The sequence below is a fragment of the Carlito syrichta genome, unplaced genomic scaffold (assembly GCF_000164805.1).
Source record: "Carlito syrichta isolate Samal-C Ts95f unplaced genomic scaffold, Tarsius_syrichta-2.0.1 Scaffold312719, whole genome shotgun sequence".
Classification (NCBI taxonomy): domain Eukaryota; kingdom Metazoa; phylum Chordata; class Mammalia; order Primates; family Tarsiidae; genus Carlito; species Carlito syrichta.
In genome coordinates, this window is record NW_007256815.1 from 1,100,181 (window position 1) to 1,116,132 (window position 15,952).

Below are 15,952 nucleotides of genomic sequence, written 5' to 3' on the forward strand. Positions count from 1 at the left end.
CCAGAGCCGGGCGCGCCAGGTAGGATGAGCCCGTGGTGCCGCGGCCGCCGCTGACCTTTTCGGCCCTGACCCCATGTCCCGAGGCCCATCGGGCCCTCGAGTTCTAGGGCGCCCGGGCCGGGGCGTCCAGACTGCGCTCTCTGGGAGCTCCGGGAAGCGGGAAGACAGCCCTGGGCGTCCCGCCTTTCTTCCCCAGAGAACGCACGCCCTGCATCGCGCTCCCCGTCCCTCCTGCTCCAACGTCCTCTGGTCCTTCTTTCTGTCTGTGCCTCTGTCTTTGTCTCAGCTTCTCGGGCACACTCGCTCCCTGCCCAGATTTTGTGGCCCAGGGCCCCGGCAGCCGGACTCCGGGGTTCTGTCTCCTTCCCTGTCACTGAGCTTCCGTCTGGGCCTCCCCTGTGAGAGGCTTGCGGTCTTGACCAGATTGGTCTCAGCCCCCATCTGGGTCCCTGTCCCCATCTGTGTTGGTCTTCATCTCTGCTTCTCTTCTGCCTGCCTGGTTGAGCCGCTTTTTTCCAGGTCCCCACAGGAGCCCAGTCCCCCTGCCCTGGTGCCAGCGGGAGATTAGCCCTGGGAAGCTGAGGGGGCAAAGTGAAGAGCCCCAGTCTCTGTGGCCAGGTCACGGGGTCCTTGAACTCGTTGCTGCCCTTCTTCAGCCTCAGTTTCCTTTTCTATTCTGAGGAAAGACATATATCCCTATTCCAGTCTTTCCAAACCTGCGTGAGATTGTAAGAGCCTGTGTGGGGTGGGTGTCTGGAAAGGCAATTGGGGTACAAATGATAGGATTCAGGGTGGAAGAGGCAGGGAGGGGGTCGCTGAGGGCCAGGGTGGACAGGACCCTGAAGCTGAGGATGGGAAGATTAGAAATGACTTTCTCTGCTGGATTTGGAGTGAAGAGAGAACAGAGACACAAAGTCTCAAACAGCATCCTGCATAGAGCTAGGGAGTACAAAACTCTCACCCTCAGCACTGTTTGGAGATCCTGTTCCCACCCCTGACACACACATATGCTCACATCTACTTGCCCTGTTGACTTAGGACCTTTGGCCAGTTAGGTACCTGGGGCCAGCCTCTCTCTACCTTGCTGTCTCATTCCCAAGGCTTAGGATCTCTATCCCTTCCTTGGGAGACTCTGGGGATGGCTTTTTAAGAGGACCTTTGGTAGTTCAACTGGACTCCAGTCACTCCAAGGGTTGGAAACTGTCACTAAGAGGCTCTTCCCTTCCTCTTTCTGGGTGGGTCCTCAACCAGCAGTGCCTCCTCTCTGAAAATCCAAGGCTCAGGACAAGAACTGGACCTCCAAGTTTGTAACTCTGACATGGCCTCTGTTGCAGAGGTATTGACTTCAGGGTCCCCTGAGGTTTGTGCAGGTCTTTGACACTCTGTTCTACACAGGGGTTGTCATTGGCTGGGGTCTCCTGTCCTCTACCTGGGCCTCCACTCCCCAACTCCCTCCCCCTGACCCCTGCTGAATTTGGTAGGGCAAACTTAGGCAAACTCCATCTGAAAGACAGGTATCCCAGGTACTTCTCAGCCTAGTTAGTGACACCACCCTCTCCCTGGCTCCTGAGCACCTAGGAAAGGGGTGTGGGAGATGCAGAGTCAGAAGGGGCAGCTGCTCTCAGGTTCTACTTTTCCTGGTCTGTTTGTCCGTCTCTGTCTCTCTGCAGGAACTGGGTCCTTTCTCATTTCTCTTCCTGTCTGTCCTTTCCTGGTCCCTGTTTCCTCCTCTCTTTGCCTTTGCTGCTTCTGCCCTCATCCTCTGGAGACCCAGGTCTGCTGGACCCATCCATCCCCTTTGGGGCCATGGGATCGCTACTTGGGCTCCTGGCACTGCTGCTGCTGTGGGGCACTGTGGCTGAGGGCCCAGCCAAGAAGGTGCTGACCCTGGAGGGGGACCTGGTGCTGGGCGGGCTGTTCCCAGTGCACCAGAAGGGTGGCCCAGCAGAGGAGTGTGGTCCTGTCAATGAGCACCGTGGCATCCAGCGCCTGGAGGCCATGCTTTTTGCGCTGGACCGCATCAACCATGACCCGCACCTGCTGCCTGGCGTGCACCTGGGTGCGCACATCCTCGACAGCTGCTCCAAGGACACATACGCTCTGGAGCAGGCACTGGACTTTGTGCGTGCCTCACTCAGCCGCGGTGCCGATGGCTCACGCCACATCTGCCCTGACGGCTCCTATGCCACCCATGGTGATGCTCCAACTGCCATCACTGGTGTCATTGGCGGCTCCTACAGTGACGTCTCCATCCAGGTATGTGGAGGTCACCCAAATGGGGGATGGGGAGGGAGGCCAGAGGTGTTGACCCAGAATTCTCCCAGAGCAGGGGCTCCTGGGCTGCCATGCATTGAAAGGGGAACTAGAAGCTTCCTTTCAGTGGCTTTTTACAGAAGACTAAGAAAGTGCCCTTGTCACATAATGGGAGAGGGGGGGATGTTGAGTGTTAGGGATTGTGCAAGAGAAACACCCCACTCCCACCACACACACACACACACACACACACACACACACACACACACACACATACACCCTTGATGTTAAACAACCCTGAGAGACTTAATAACCAGGCCTTTGAAGCCAGACCTCCGGGTTTCAATCCTGGCTCCCCCCAGTTACTAACTACATGACACTGGGTAGGCTATTTCTTTTTTCTGTGAAAGTTTCCTCCTTATAAATGGGATTCATCGCACTTCTTACTTTTAGATTTGTAGTGGATAGTTAATGAGGGGCTACATGAGCATCATGTATTCAAATGCCTGGCAAGTCATAGAGGCACAGTCAATATTAGCTGCTATTATTATTAACCATTTATTATTATTATCATTATTATTAATATTATTAAGTCAGTGTCTCACTCTGTTGCCCAGGCTGGAGTGCAGTGGCATGCTCACGGCCATTTCAACCTTGGTCTGCTGGGCTCAGGCAATCTTTCCACCTCAGCCTACCAAGCAGCTGGGATTACAGGTGTGTGCCACCATGCCTGGCTAACTTTTTGATTTATTGTAGAGATGAGGTCTCGCCGTGTTGCCCAGGCTGGTCTCGAATCCCTGGGCTCAGGCAATCCTCTCATTTCCTCCTTCCAAAGTGCTAGGATTATAGGCATGAGCCACTGCACCTGGCTTATTAGCTCATTTTATAAATGAGGAAACCAAGACTTGGAAAGAGGCAGGTCACAAGTCAAGGCAGTGGCTTGAAATTAGGGCTCCCAGCCAAGGGCCTCCTCATCTGTCAGTTCATCTCTCTTGGAGAAGGGTGGACAGACAGAAGTCAGGAGTGGCCAGAGGAGAGAATAAGTGTGGGAGAACTCGGGAAGAAGAGAAGTAGAATGCGTGTATGTGGGGGGGGGGAGGATAATCTTCAAGGAGCACAGGATTTGAGGGGGCAAGAAGGTGGGGAACAAACCTTCCCATCCCCCTCCACCTCCTGCTCTTCCATAGGGGGCCAGCAGAGGGTGCTCTTCTGCCCAGCTTCAGCAGAGGGTGCTGACCCAGCTGACGTTCCTCTGCTGCTCTTAGGCTGTGCCCACTTGCAATCTTTCCCCTCTCTGATGGGGTCCCACCTCTCACCCAAATACCCACTTGCCAAGTGCCCAGAATATGCAAAGGTGAAGCCAGAACTAGGGTCGGGGCTGGGGAACATGAGGGGGTGGGGGGATTGGCTTAGACCCTGGCTTCCTTTAGGATGCTGGCTGAGGGCATTGCCACCAAGGGTAGGGCCAGGACCCCTGACTTGGAGCTATTATTCAGGAGAAATGAGACAGAAGCAGGAATCTGAATCCTGGATTCAGCTTCTGGCCCAGGCTCGGGGAGGTTTGGCCACATCCCTCACTTCCAAGAGTGAATTATCTGTCCTGCTGGTCCCAGCTACTGGAGGTGGCTAGGTGGCAGCCTGGACAGGAGTGGCTGTGCTGGCATCTACATCTGCAGCCCTGGGTGGGGGGCAGGGATGGGTGGACAGCTTTCTGCTGATGTCTGCAGGGACATTGGGGTACTTGCCCAGCATGTCTTCTCTCCATAGTTCCCTCCAGGCCCTATGCATTTATCTCTAGGAGGCCAGTTACCTCCTTGCCATCCTGAGTGGCCTGCCTCCTGTAGTAGGGCCTATGCCTCAGCATCGGTCTGCTTTTTCTTTGTCCTGGTCAGCACAAGGCCAAGCCCTCCATCCTTAGGCTGTGTCTGCCTGTTAATGACTCCTCCACATTCCTGCCTGTCTCTCTTGCCCATATCCCTATCATCTTCCAGTTGCCAGGCATTGTGGCTTCCCATGCATTATCATTTTTATATGCTCAGCAGCCTTGTAGGGCAGGATGTGAAACTGAGGCTCAAGGAGATTGGTCAACTCCAGAGGCACAAAAGTAGAAAATGCAGGAGGAGGCATCCAGCCCTAGACTGTCAGAGTCACAGCTTGTGTCCAGTTGCAATACAGGCTTAACCCTTTCCTGTGGAGCCTGGACCATGCTCTGCTTTTACCTACCCACCATCTACTACATCATTGGCTAGGCTCTGCTTCTGTGGTCAGGCCCCAGGGACCTGAGGGTGGGAGAGGTGCCAGGCAGTCAGTGGTGGATCAGGAACCTTGTTTATTTCAGGCTCAGGTATCCAGTGGAGACCAAACCTTGGGCTACTAGGGCCATGGAAGTTTCAAATCTGGGTCTTTCTTCCTGGGGAGCCTTTTCCTTCTTTCTCCATCATCCTATCAGGATAGACTCTGGGCAAGGTTTACTTGTCCCCCAACAATTAGACAGCTGAAGAGCCCTGGGCATCCAGATGCCATCTCATGCCTCCCTCTGCTCCTGGTGTAGCCTGGTGCCAACTTCCCTCCATCCCAGGTCTTCCCTTAGCTACCTTGCAGCAGAAAGAATTAGGTGTGGCTTGCTCAGGACTCTGGTGCCTCAGCCCTTAGTCTTCTCTTTCTCAGTCCTTGGGAAGGGACAGAAAACTCCCTGCCCCTGGGGTAGAACCCATCAGGTCAGGATGCAGGCCTTTAGAGAGGAACTCTTAGGGCTAATCTTTTGTATACTTGACACCAAGTCCTGCTGGATGTGGGGGATGCATCTGTATCCACTGTTTGACCTGATCTCTGATTTTTGTCCCCTCTACTCCTCCCCCAGGTGGCCAACCTCCTACGGCTGTTTCAGATCCCACAGATCAGCTATGCCTCCACCAGTGCCAAGCTGAGTGACAAGTCCCGCTATGACTACTTTGCCCGCACAGTGCCCCCTGACTTCTTCCAAGCCAAGGCGATGGCTGAGATTCTCCGCTTCTTCAACTGGACCTATGTGTCCACTGTGGCATCTGAGGGCGACTATGGCGAGACAGGCATTGAGGCCTTTGAACTAGAAGCCCGTGCCCGCAACATCTGTGTGGCCACCTCAGAGAAAGTAGGCCGTGCCATGAGCCGTGCAGCCTTTGAGGGTGTGGTGCGGGCCCTGCTGCAGAAGCCCAGTGCCCGCGTGGCTGTCCTGTTCACCCGTTCTGAAGATGCTCGTGAGCTGCTTGCTGCTACCCAGCGCCTCAATGCCAGCTTCACCTGGGTGGCCAGCGATGGCTGGGGAGCCCTGGAGAGTGTAGTGGCAGGCAGCGAGGGGGCTGCTGAGGGAGCCATCACTATCGAACTGGCCTCCTACCCCATCGGTGATTTTGCCTCCTACTTCCAGAACCTGGACCCCTGGAACAACAGCCGGAACCCCTGGTTCCGTGAGTTCTGGGAGCAAAGGTTCCGTTGCAGTTTCCGGCAGCAAGACTGTGCAGCCCACTCTCTGCGGGCTGTGCCCTTTGAGCAGGAGTCCAAGATCATGTTTGTGGTCAATGCAGTATATGCCATGGCCCATGCACTGCACAACATGCACCGTGCCCTCTGTCCCAACACCCCCCGCCTCTGTGATGCAATGCAGCCAGTCAACGGGCGCCGTCTCTACAAGGAGTTTGTGCTCAATGTCAAGTTTGATGGTAATGGTGCTGACCAGTGTCCATCAGCCTCTGACTCTCAGAGGATGAGAGGGAGTAGGCCCTAATTCTGGATGAGAGGGAGTAGGCCCTAACAGAACCTAATTCTGTTACATGACTAAGAAAACTCAATATAGTGAAAGTAAAGGACTCACCCAGGGGCTGGTATCAGAGCCAGGACAAGGATGGGTAAGCAGAGAAGACTCCAGCTGCAGCCAGGGCTGAAGTTCCATTTTCTTCTGGAGAGTATACCTCTGGCCTGGTCCTGCCCCTTTAAGGGTCTCTGGCTCCTGCTTGGGCTTTGACCTCTTTCTCCTGTTTCCTTATCTTGCTGGGGTGGAGACCAGGGAACCTTAAGCCTTTTCTCAGGCAGCAACAAGAGTCAGAATCAGGATGCGTTGAGGGTAGGCATCAGAATGACACTCCATATTCAGGAAAGTTTCTTTTCTTGTCCTCCTCCTTTTTCTTCTTCTTCCTTTTTTTTTTTTTTCTTTCTTTCTTTCTTTCTTTTTTTTTTTTTTGAGATAGGATCTCACTTTGTTGCCCAAGCTGAAATGCAATGGCTAGTCACAGGCACTATCATAGTACACTACAGCCTCAAACTCCTGTATTCAAGTGATCTTCCTGCCTCATCTCCCAAGTAGCTGGGACTACAGGCACATGCCACTATGCCCGGCTTCAGGGAAAATTTCTATTCCTAATCTTGATTTTCTACTCAAGGTGACCAATGTCTCCTGAAATCAAAAGTTATTTTTAAAAAGTGCCAGTTTTAAGAAAAAAATGAGTGCTTCAGAATCATCACTATGCTTTAGGCAGGGTCATTTTGGAAACAGTGGGAGGGAGTATCAGGGCTGAAAAAAACACTGGCACAGGGTCAAGATAAAGAGTAATTCCAGTGGAATTGACATTCAGAATTATGCCAGAATCAGAGTAGGGGTTAGGGTTGGGGCCTCGGGTTCAATTGGGTTGATGTTAGAGCAAGGCTAAATTCAGTCTGCTTGACTTGGGTGGAATTTACAATAGGGCTAAGGTTGGATTTCGAGAAATTTGAGGCTGTGTAGAAAGAATAGGGGCTTAGGGGACCTGGGTTTGAATCTAGACTGCACTGTTCACTCATAGGGCCTTAGCATGTCATCTGCATGCTTAAAGATGACTTCGCACTGGGACCAAAGGTGGCTGTAGTTCTGGCTCCTAACCCCGGCTGGGAGATGTGAGGTTCATAGGGGATGGAGTGGGGGTGGACAGTAGAAGTGATTTTCGAGCTGCTGTGTTCATTCTGATGATTGGCAGTTGTTGATAAGATTAGTGGGACCAGGATTGGACCTGAGCTTGGGTTTAGCCTCAGGGTTTGTGTTAAGTTTGGAGAGAGGCTATGGTGTGTGTTGTGACAAAGTTGGGACTGGGGCCTGGGTTGGAAAGTGTGGGATACTAGGTCTAAGGTTGAGTTTGGGGAGTCATGGTTGGACATTAGGTTTGTGGAGATTCCTGGGTTTAAGGCTGAGATTTAGGGTTGGAGTTTGAGCTTGGAATTTAGAAGTAAGACTTGGTTGGTACTTCTCATTTAGAAAAATAGCTGAGGTCAAGACAGGCTTTAGTGTTGGGGTAAAGATTGGAAGGGCTAATGGTGGCCTTATCTCTGGGTTTTGGGTTCTATGTTAGGGTGGAGTTGAGGTCACCTCAAGGTAACACATCAATCCAACTCTCTCTTCCTTTCCTCACCAACCCTAGCCCCATTCCGCCCAGCTGACACCCACAATGAGGTCCGCTTCGACCGCTTTGGTGACGGTATTGGCCGCTACAACATCTTCACCTATCTGCGGGCAGGCAGTGGGCGCTATCGCTATCAGAAAGTGGGCTACTGGGCAGAAGGCCTGACCCTCGACACCAGCCTCATCCCATGGGCCTCACCCTCAGCTGGCCCCCTGCCCTCCTCTCGCTGCAGTGAGCCCTGCCTCCAGAATGAGGTGAAGAGTGTGCAGCCGGGTGAGGTCTGCTGCTGGCTTTGTATCCCATGCCAGCCCTACGAATACCGGTTGGATGAATTCACCTGTGCTGACTGTGGCCTGGGCTACTGGCCCAACGCTAGCCTCACTGGCTGCTTCGAACTGCCCCAGGAGTACATCCACTGGGGTGATGCCTGGGCTGTGGGACCTGTCACCATTGCCTGCCTAGGAGCTCTGGCCACCCTCTTTGTGCTGGGTGTCTTTGTGCGACATAATGCCACACCAGTGGTCAAGGCCTCGGGTCGGGAGCTCTGCTACATCCTGCTGGGTGGTGTCTTCCTCTGCTACTGCATGACCTTCATCTTCATTGCCAAGCCATCCACAGCAGTATGTACCCTACGGCGCCTCGGTTTGGGCACTGCCTTCTCTGTCTGCTACTCAGCCCTGCTCACCAAGACCAATCGCATTGCACGCATCTTCGGTGGTGCCCGGGAGGGTGCCCAGCGGCCTCGCTTCATCAGTCCTGCCTCGCAGGTGGCCATTTGCCTGGCGCTTATCTCAGGCCAGCTGCTCATCGTGGCTGCCTGGTTGGTGGTGGAGGCACCGGGCACGGGCAAGGAGACGGCCCCTGAACGTCGAGAGGTGGTGACATTGCGCTGCAACCACCGTGATGCAAGCATGCTGGGCTCACTGGCCTACAACGTGCTCCTCATCGCACTCTGTACGCTCTATGCCTTCAAGACCCGCAAGTGCCCCGAGAACTTCAACGAGGCCAAGTTCATTGGTTTCACCATGTACACCACCTGCATCATCTGGCTAGCATTCCTGCCTATCTTCTATGTCACTTCCAGTGACTACCGGGTGAGCTAACTGGCACAGAGATTGAGGGGTGGGGGTGTGATACCAGATCCTCTGTTTCTTGGTATCTTATTTAATCTTATTTAAGCTCCCAGGAAGCTCCAAGAGATCATATTCTCACTCAGGGGCCCACAGCTTACATGGACCCCAGAGGAAGGTGGGAGAGCTGAGTGTGGCCTGCACCCCTCCCTAACAAGGGAGGTGGGTAACTTGAGTTAGAGAGAGCTGAAAAGAGACTTCAAGACTTGGATGTCATTCCCTAGCCTGGGGGGAGATTGGGGTGCAGAAATATGTTCAAGTGAACGGGGCTCTGCCCTGCTCCACCAAGGGGTCAACTGCAGAAGAGAATGAGAGATGAAATCAAGAGAGGCAGGAAAGGTGAAGCAAAGGGGAGGAAAGCCAAGGTTAGAGCAGGTGAAAAGTGTACCCAGTTGGTGGCTTCCAAGGAAATTTGGTTCCAGCTGGCACCTAGTGTCTCAATGGGTCTCCTCACCCCCAAGGGGCAATGGCTACATCAGATGGGGTCATCAGGGAAGGCCTCTCTAAAGACGTGGCAGATGAGCTGAGCTCTGAATGATAAAGGGATCATCTTGGTTAATCCTTATGACTCTGGAGTAAATGCCATGGTTCTCCCATTTTACAGATGAAGACACAGAGACTCAGGGAGGTTTAATCCCTTGTCCAAGATCACTCATCTTGGGGGTGCAGAGCAGGAAAATTGAGACAAAAGCCCTGACAAAGGCCCTTTCCTCAGAACAAAGGCGTTGTGGCACAGTGCTGGGGGCCAGGGGCCTGAGCTTGGCTGCTCTGCTTGCACCTGCTGGGCCACCTGCTTGGGTGGTAGAGGCTAGAGCTGGGGAGAAAATCTGTTCTGGCTCAACCTGTATTTGCATATGATTTGCACTTGCATGCCAGTCATAGGCAGCTAAGGACTTATCTGGAACACACTGTATCCACACATGCACGTGCACACACACACTTGTGCACAAACACACACATACGTGCATACATTCAGACACACACATACACATATCCCCATATGCTCATATACTCCCCAGCACACCTGGTACACACACATTTCCCTGCCTGCACACACATTCATATCCATGCACCATGCATGCGCTAACACACAAACGACTCACCACCCCACATACATAAACCCACACAGATATACACACACCTGCATGTATACACTCCATACCTGCACCCGCCCTCCCCGACATGCACACATCCCCATACCTACAAGTACGCTCACCCCGCCAGCTGGAATCCTGGTCTCCCAGGAAAATTGTCCACTGAGGCTGGTGCTGGGACTGTGCCCAACCTTTCTAGAAATCCTTGGCAAGTGGACCACAGCCCAGCATTGGATGCTAGTCTCCTGCACTTCCCCCGCAGTCTGGGCAGGGAGTCCCAGGGTCAGGCTCAGGCCTTTGAGACAGACTCATCCTTGACCTGTGCCTGATCACCCAATCACCCACTGCAGGTACAGACCACCACCATGTGTGTGTCCGTCAGCCTCAGCGGCTCTGTGGTGCTCGGCTGCCTCTTCGCACCCAAGCTGCATATCATCCTCTTTCAGCCGCAGAAGAACGTGGTTAGCCACCGGACGCCCACCAGCCGCTTTGGCAGTTCTGCTGCCAGGGCCAGTTCCAGCGCTGGCCAAGGTCAGCATCCTAAGTACCCCTCTCTTCTGGTCCCCTCACTCCCCACCCCAGCTCCTGAGATTTCTTGTCCGGGGGTGGGGTGCCCCACAGATGACACTGGCAGGAAAGGGCGGGAGAGGGGAGGCTACCCTTCACAGGCCTGCTTCCCCTGCTGCCTGTCCTCTATGCCTGCCTCTGCCTGAGGGTTGGCCCCAACCTCCGGCTTCCTTTTCCTAGGGTCTGGCTCCCAGTTTGTCCCCACCGTTTGCAATGGCCGTGAGGTGGTGGATTCGACAACTTCATCGCTTTGAAGACCCCACACTCCTGCCCTGACATGGCTGCTCCCTGGAACCCAGTGCAGACTCGCTTGCATCCAGGGCCAGGAGGAAATTGGCTGGAGCACTACAATAATGTATCGCCCGCCCCATGTCCACCCTCAAAGTCATTTGCCCACCTACTTCCCAACTCTTCAGAGTCAGAAGTCAGGGCCCTTGGTCAGAAACCTCTGCAATGGCCACCAACTGCCCTTGCAGGTGTGTCCCCTCCTTGCCAGGCCCAGGGCTCAGAGGGGAGAGAGCCAGGGTACACTCTGCCCTGGACTGGGGTGACTGAGGACTGCGGGCCCAATCCCGATCAGCAAAGGTGCTTCCAGCCCAGCCCCTCTCCTCTTCTAGGGCCTTTTAAGATTTTTATATTAGTTACTCTGGAATGGGGAGGGTGGTTATTGTGGGGGTTGTTCCTCCTGCTGCACAGTAGTTTGTCCTGTGGTTTATTTTGTATTACTTGTAAATAAAGTGTCTTTATTTAAAAAAAAAAAAAAGAACACTCTTTGCCCTTGACCCAGGGAGGGCCCTCACACCCTCTACAGTCTCCTGGCTGTCTAGTGTTTGTTGCATTAGTGTTTGTTGACTCTGCTCTGTGCTCGATGCTAGGACCTGGCAGTCACCAAGACAGATTCAGCCTGCCTGATGGGAAAATAAATAACAATCCTCCCTTAAAAGGAGCCACTGCAGACTGGCCAAGGCACTACTGGGTTGAGGACAGGAGGTTTAAATGGATGCAGATGAGTGGACAGGCTCATCATGCAGTCCAGGAGAGGGTTTTGCCTGGGGACCAGGCCTCTGGGGTGGTGTGGATGATGGGACAGGAGGGGCAGCTGGTTGTGACCTCTGGGCACAGTGGGCTTTTCCACAGCTGGTCCGCCTAGCATTTGGAGGAGTTATTGGCCTATGTGGAGCCAGGCCGAGTGCTTGGTGCAGAGGGAACCAAGAGGAAGCATAGACTGAACGTCACCTGTTCACAAGGCACCTGAAAAGCCAGAAAGAGCTTGTGAGGAGGGGAGAGGGTGAAGCAGGGAGGGCAGAAGCTGGGCAGCTGGAGTCACCATCTGCTGTTAGGCTCAGTGAGAAGTCAGAGAAGGGGCCCTGCCTCCAGTCGCTGGAGGAGCTCTGGCCTGGTGGGCTGGTGTGGAGCCCAGTGCCCTTGGGCATCTCGGGCATTAACCGGCTGGGGCTTACCAGCAGAGGGCGCCAAGCCACACGGCTCAGGCCGAGCAATGGCTGCCCTCATGTGGCCTAAAGGGCAGCAGGCACCCAACCAGAGTACAGCAGCTTCGGAGGAGCCCCCACCACTAGGTCCTGCGTTAGCAGACAGGTAGGCCAAGGCATTTGATATTTTAAGATGAGCTCATTTGCGTCCACAGGCTGGTGTGACTATGGAAATATGGATTCACAATTAAAAAATGGAAACAGAGAAATAAAAAAGAATATTGCTGGAATGGCTTCTTCTCTCTAGCCAATATCTGGGATGTAGGGATAACATAAAACAGAATACCCTGTTAAATTTGAATGTCATGAAAAAATGAATCCTTTTTTAGCATAAATATATCTCACACAATATTTGGGACATAGTTATACTAAAAAATTTTTGTTGTTTATCTGACATTCAAATCTAACTGGACATCCTATATTTTCATCTGTTGATTTTGGCAACCCTATTGGGATGGTGTCTATTCTAGCTCCCTGGCCTTGAATAACCCAGGTCTGGGTGCAGTCTCCAGTAGCCAGGCACAAGGCACCTTCAACACTGGCCCCTGCTTCCAGTATGGTCTTTTCTGGATCTTCCTGCCAAACTGGGCCCAGAAGACATTTGCTCACCCATCCCAAACCCTGGAAAAGCCAAGATGGAGCTCTGACCCTCTCATACTCCCAAAGCAACCCTTCTTCACAAGGCTCAGGAATATCTTCCTTAAAATGTAAAACAACAACACTACCACCAAAAAGCAAGTAGTAATGAACATGGTTCACAGCTAAAAAGGTACACAGGGCATTTGATGAAGACTCTCCTTCTTTACCTGCCAGCCACTTAGAGGAAATTACCAGAGGCCTGGGGACCAGGGAAGAAGTACAAGAAGTGGGTGAACAACTCCTAAGGACCAGTCCTCACATCTTCCCACCACACCCCTTTCCTTCCCCTGTACTTGTGAGTAGCCTACTTAGTTTTTGTCCTGTTGTCTCAGCAGTTCCAGTCCTCAGAGTTCATGGCCCCTACCACTCATCCTTACAGTGTGTGGGCAGTGAATCTTATTTTTTTTTAATTGGAGTCACTCTGTCGCCCAGGCTGGAGTGCAGTGACACATCTGCTGGGCTCAGGCGATCCTTCAGCCTCAGCCTTCCAAGTAGCCAGAACTACAGGCCCTTACTACCACACCTGGCTAATTTTTTTTTTTTTTTTTTTTAATTGTAGAGATGAGATCTCGCCAAGTTGCCCAGGCTGGTCTCAAACCCCTGGGCTCAGGCAATCCTCTCGCCTCGGCCTTTCAAGTACTGGGATTACAAGCTGAACCACTGCACCTGGCCTACTTTTTCTTTTTTTTGAGTTGGAGTCTCACTCCATTGCCCAGGCTGGAGTGCAGTGGCACACTCACAGCCACCCCAGCATCGACCTGCTGGGCTCCGGCGATCCTTCTGCCTCAGCCTCCAGTAACTGGAACTACAGGTGAGCATTACCATGCCCGGCTAATTTTTTGATTTATTGTAGAGAAGAGGTCTCGCCAAGTTGCCCAGACTGGTCTCGAACCCGTGGGCTCAGGCAATCCTCTCACCTCGACCTCCCAAAGTACTGGAATTACAGGCTTGAGCCACCGCATACAGCCACTTAACACATATTACTAAAACCAAGCCCTGCCAGCTCCCCCCACCCCAAGGCCTCCTCCCAGTGTTGTGTGGCCTGGGTTTATGTCTCTGGATTTCCTCCTCTCTAATACCACGATCCATGTCCCACAAAACCCGGACATCTCTGCTTGGGAAAGGAATAGGGACACAGGGGTCCCCATTGGGTCTGCTTACATTAGACTTGGAGTCCTCAAAAGAGGGCTCTATCCTCTCTGGGGAAGGAAAACCAAAGATGCCCAGCATTTAAGGTTCTCTTCCACCCTAGGGAGCCACCCATCATGGTAAATTGACTGTCTATGATTATAACTACCCAGTTGCTTTGCTTGGGTAGCCAGAGTTTACACTGGGACATTGTTTCTCCCATAACTTTGTTAAAGACCCTCCCATCCCCACTTCCATCATTTCACCTATCCCTTGAATTGGTCCTGTGAAACTCAACCTCTCTGGGTGGGCCTGGCTCTCTCTTATTTAACCAAGAGCAGCTTGGGTAAGTGTGGTTCAGGAGGCCACTCTGCTTTCGGCTCCCCCTGTCCTGACACTGGGTGGGAGGAGGAGGGAAACACTCATGTCACCAGGACAACTCTAATGAGGGATGCCTTTCTAAATGTGAAACCTGTCCAAAAGCAGACCCTTGAGCTATAACACCTAAATCCAAGAGGAAGGTGATGATATATTGGGTAAAGGACAAAATGTGGAGTTGAAAGATGATGTGCAGCTGGGAGTAAGATTCAAGCTCTTCCATACCCAGAATCTGAGGGTGGACATTGTCCAGAACTGCGTTCAGGCCAGTACTCTGCCTCCATTGCCTCAGCTCAAGCTGGGTGTTCACCTTCCTCTCCTTCTGTAGGGGTCATGGGAGGCAGAGGGGAAAGGAGGAATCATTGTGGGTCTCAAAACACTCGGAAGACGTCTTCACCCCAAGTCCCAGCAGAAAAAGAAACAGAGCCCACCACTCCTACTCCCACGAACCAGTGAGGGTTAAGCACTAAGAGATGGGCATTCTCAGCCTGGGGGAGAGAGGCTAGATCTGGGGAAAGCAGGGGAAGGAGAAAGGGTGTGTGTGTGTTGGGGTGGAGGAGTGAACAAGGAGAAAGAGAGGGAAATAGAGGAGACTTGGGGGAGGGACATGGGGGCAGGAGGAGGAAAGCAAAGCTAAACATGGAAGCTTTAAACCCTGAGGGCTCTTACCAGAGTGTCTGTTTTTTTTTTTTTCATTTAAATAAAAATTACTTTATTCTTTCTGTGAAAACAGTATATGCTCCCTACAAACAGTTTAAGCACTACAGAAAAGTACAAAAAGAAAATTATTGCCTCAAGTTTCATCATTCAAATATAACCATCATTAACATTTCTGGTACAGCACCCTCGACATATTTCTATGCATTTATACAGATAGAAAGAGAGATAGAAATACTCTCATAAAAATGGGATCATACCATATGTCTTTTTTTTTTTTTTAGAGGTTTAATTTTACTTGACTCTAATTGAAGAAAATGAATCAGAGGTAGAGCTGAAGAAATTTTTGAACTTCACATTTATACACAACAAGGTGTTTTTCCCCCTGAAGAAATTCCTCTAAGTTTAAGAAAAGGGATTGAGTGACATTTAGAGGCAAACATTCCTTCAGTCTCAGGAGGAGAGTTTGACCTGTTGTTAACCTTCTTGCAGCATGAATGGAAGGAATCATGCACTGGGAAAAGTTGGCAGGATCTGCTGATCCTAGGGGGTCCCAAGACACACTGCTCCTGGTCCTGGGACTGTGGTCTGTACAGGCTGTCATTTATACTTGGTAGCCACACTCAACACTAGGAGCAGGGCAGGCACATATTTAAGCATACCTGTGGATGCATGGGCTCCTGAAGCTACCTACACTGCCATTTTCTTTTTAAAAATTAATTTATTTTTATTTTTAGAGATGAGGTCTTGCTATGTTGCCCAGGCTGGTCTTGAACACCTGGGCTCAAGTGATTCCCCTGCTTTGACCTCCCAAAATGATAGTATTATAGGCTTGAGTCACCTTGCCTCCTACCTCTGCCATTTTCATGAACAGATTTGAAATCTGATTTTCTAGGAAACTTGCTAGTGTTTCATTTAGGTCTTGGTCCCTTCTCAAATTAAGTTTTGTGTGTGAGATAAGGATCAATGTTATTTCTTACCCACATGGATATTCAGTTGTTCCAGCATCGTTTGTTGAAAAGCTTCTTTCTCCCTACCTATGCCTTAAATCAATTGATCAAAAATGGGTGGGTCTATTTATGGATTCTGTTGTGTCTCATTGATCTACTTGTTTGTCCTAATAAATACCACATGTTCTTAATTACTGTAGCTTTATAGTAAATCTCGAGATCAGGAAGGGGAAACCCTCCAACATTATGCTTTTTTTTTTT

At 51.7% G+C, this 15,952-nt stretch overlaps 1 protein-coding gene across 2 annotated transcripts; it reads left to right on the plus strand.

Moving 5' to 3' along the window:
* Nucleotides 1–277: 277 nt before the first annotated feature.
* Nucleotides 278–11,212, plus strand: GRM2 (glutamate metabotropic receptor 2). 2 transcript variants are annotated; one of them, XM_008070003.1, is made up of 5 exons: nucleotides 278–2,256; nucleotides 5,114–5,951; nucleotides 7,677–8,752; nucleotides 10,233–10,413; nucleotides 10,630–11,212. In XM_008070003.1, the coding sequence occupies exons 1-5, from the start codon at nucleotides 1,807–1,809 to the stop codon at nucleotides 10,701–10,703; spliced, it is 2,619 nt and encodes an 872-aa protein (XP_008068194.1). In that variant the 5' UTR covers nucleotides 278–1,806; the 3' UTR covers nucleotides 10,704–11,212. The 2 variants fall into 2 exon arrangements, with proteins under 2 accessions (XP_008068194.1, XP_021574236.1); XM_021718561.1 differs by having other exon boundaries at nucleotides 10,233–10,407.
* Nucleotides 11,213–15,952: the final 4,740 nt, after the last annotated feature.

Coding starts and splice junctions, on each gene's coding strand:
- GRM2 (XM_008070003.1), top strand. CDS start 1,807: ATGGGATCGCTACTTGGGCTCCTGGCACTGCTGCTGCTGTGGGGCACT. Junction 5,952..7,676: donor GCTCAATGTCAAGTTTGATG/GTAATGGTGCTG, acceptor CACCAACCCTAG/CCCCATTCCGCCCAGCTGAC. Junction 8,753..10,232: donor TCACTTCCAGTGACTACCGG/GTGAGCTAACTG, acceptor CACCCACTGCAG/GTACAGACCACCACCATGTG.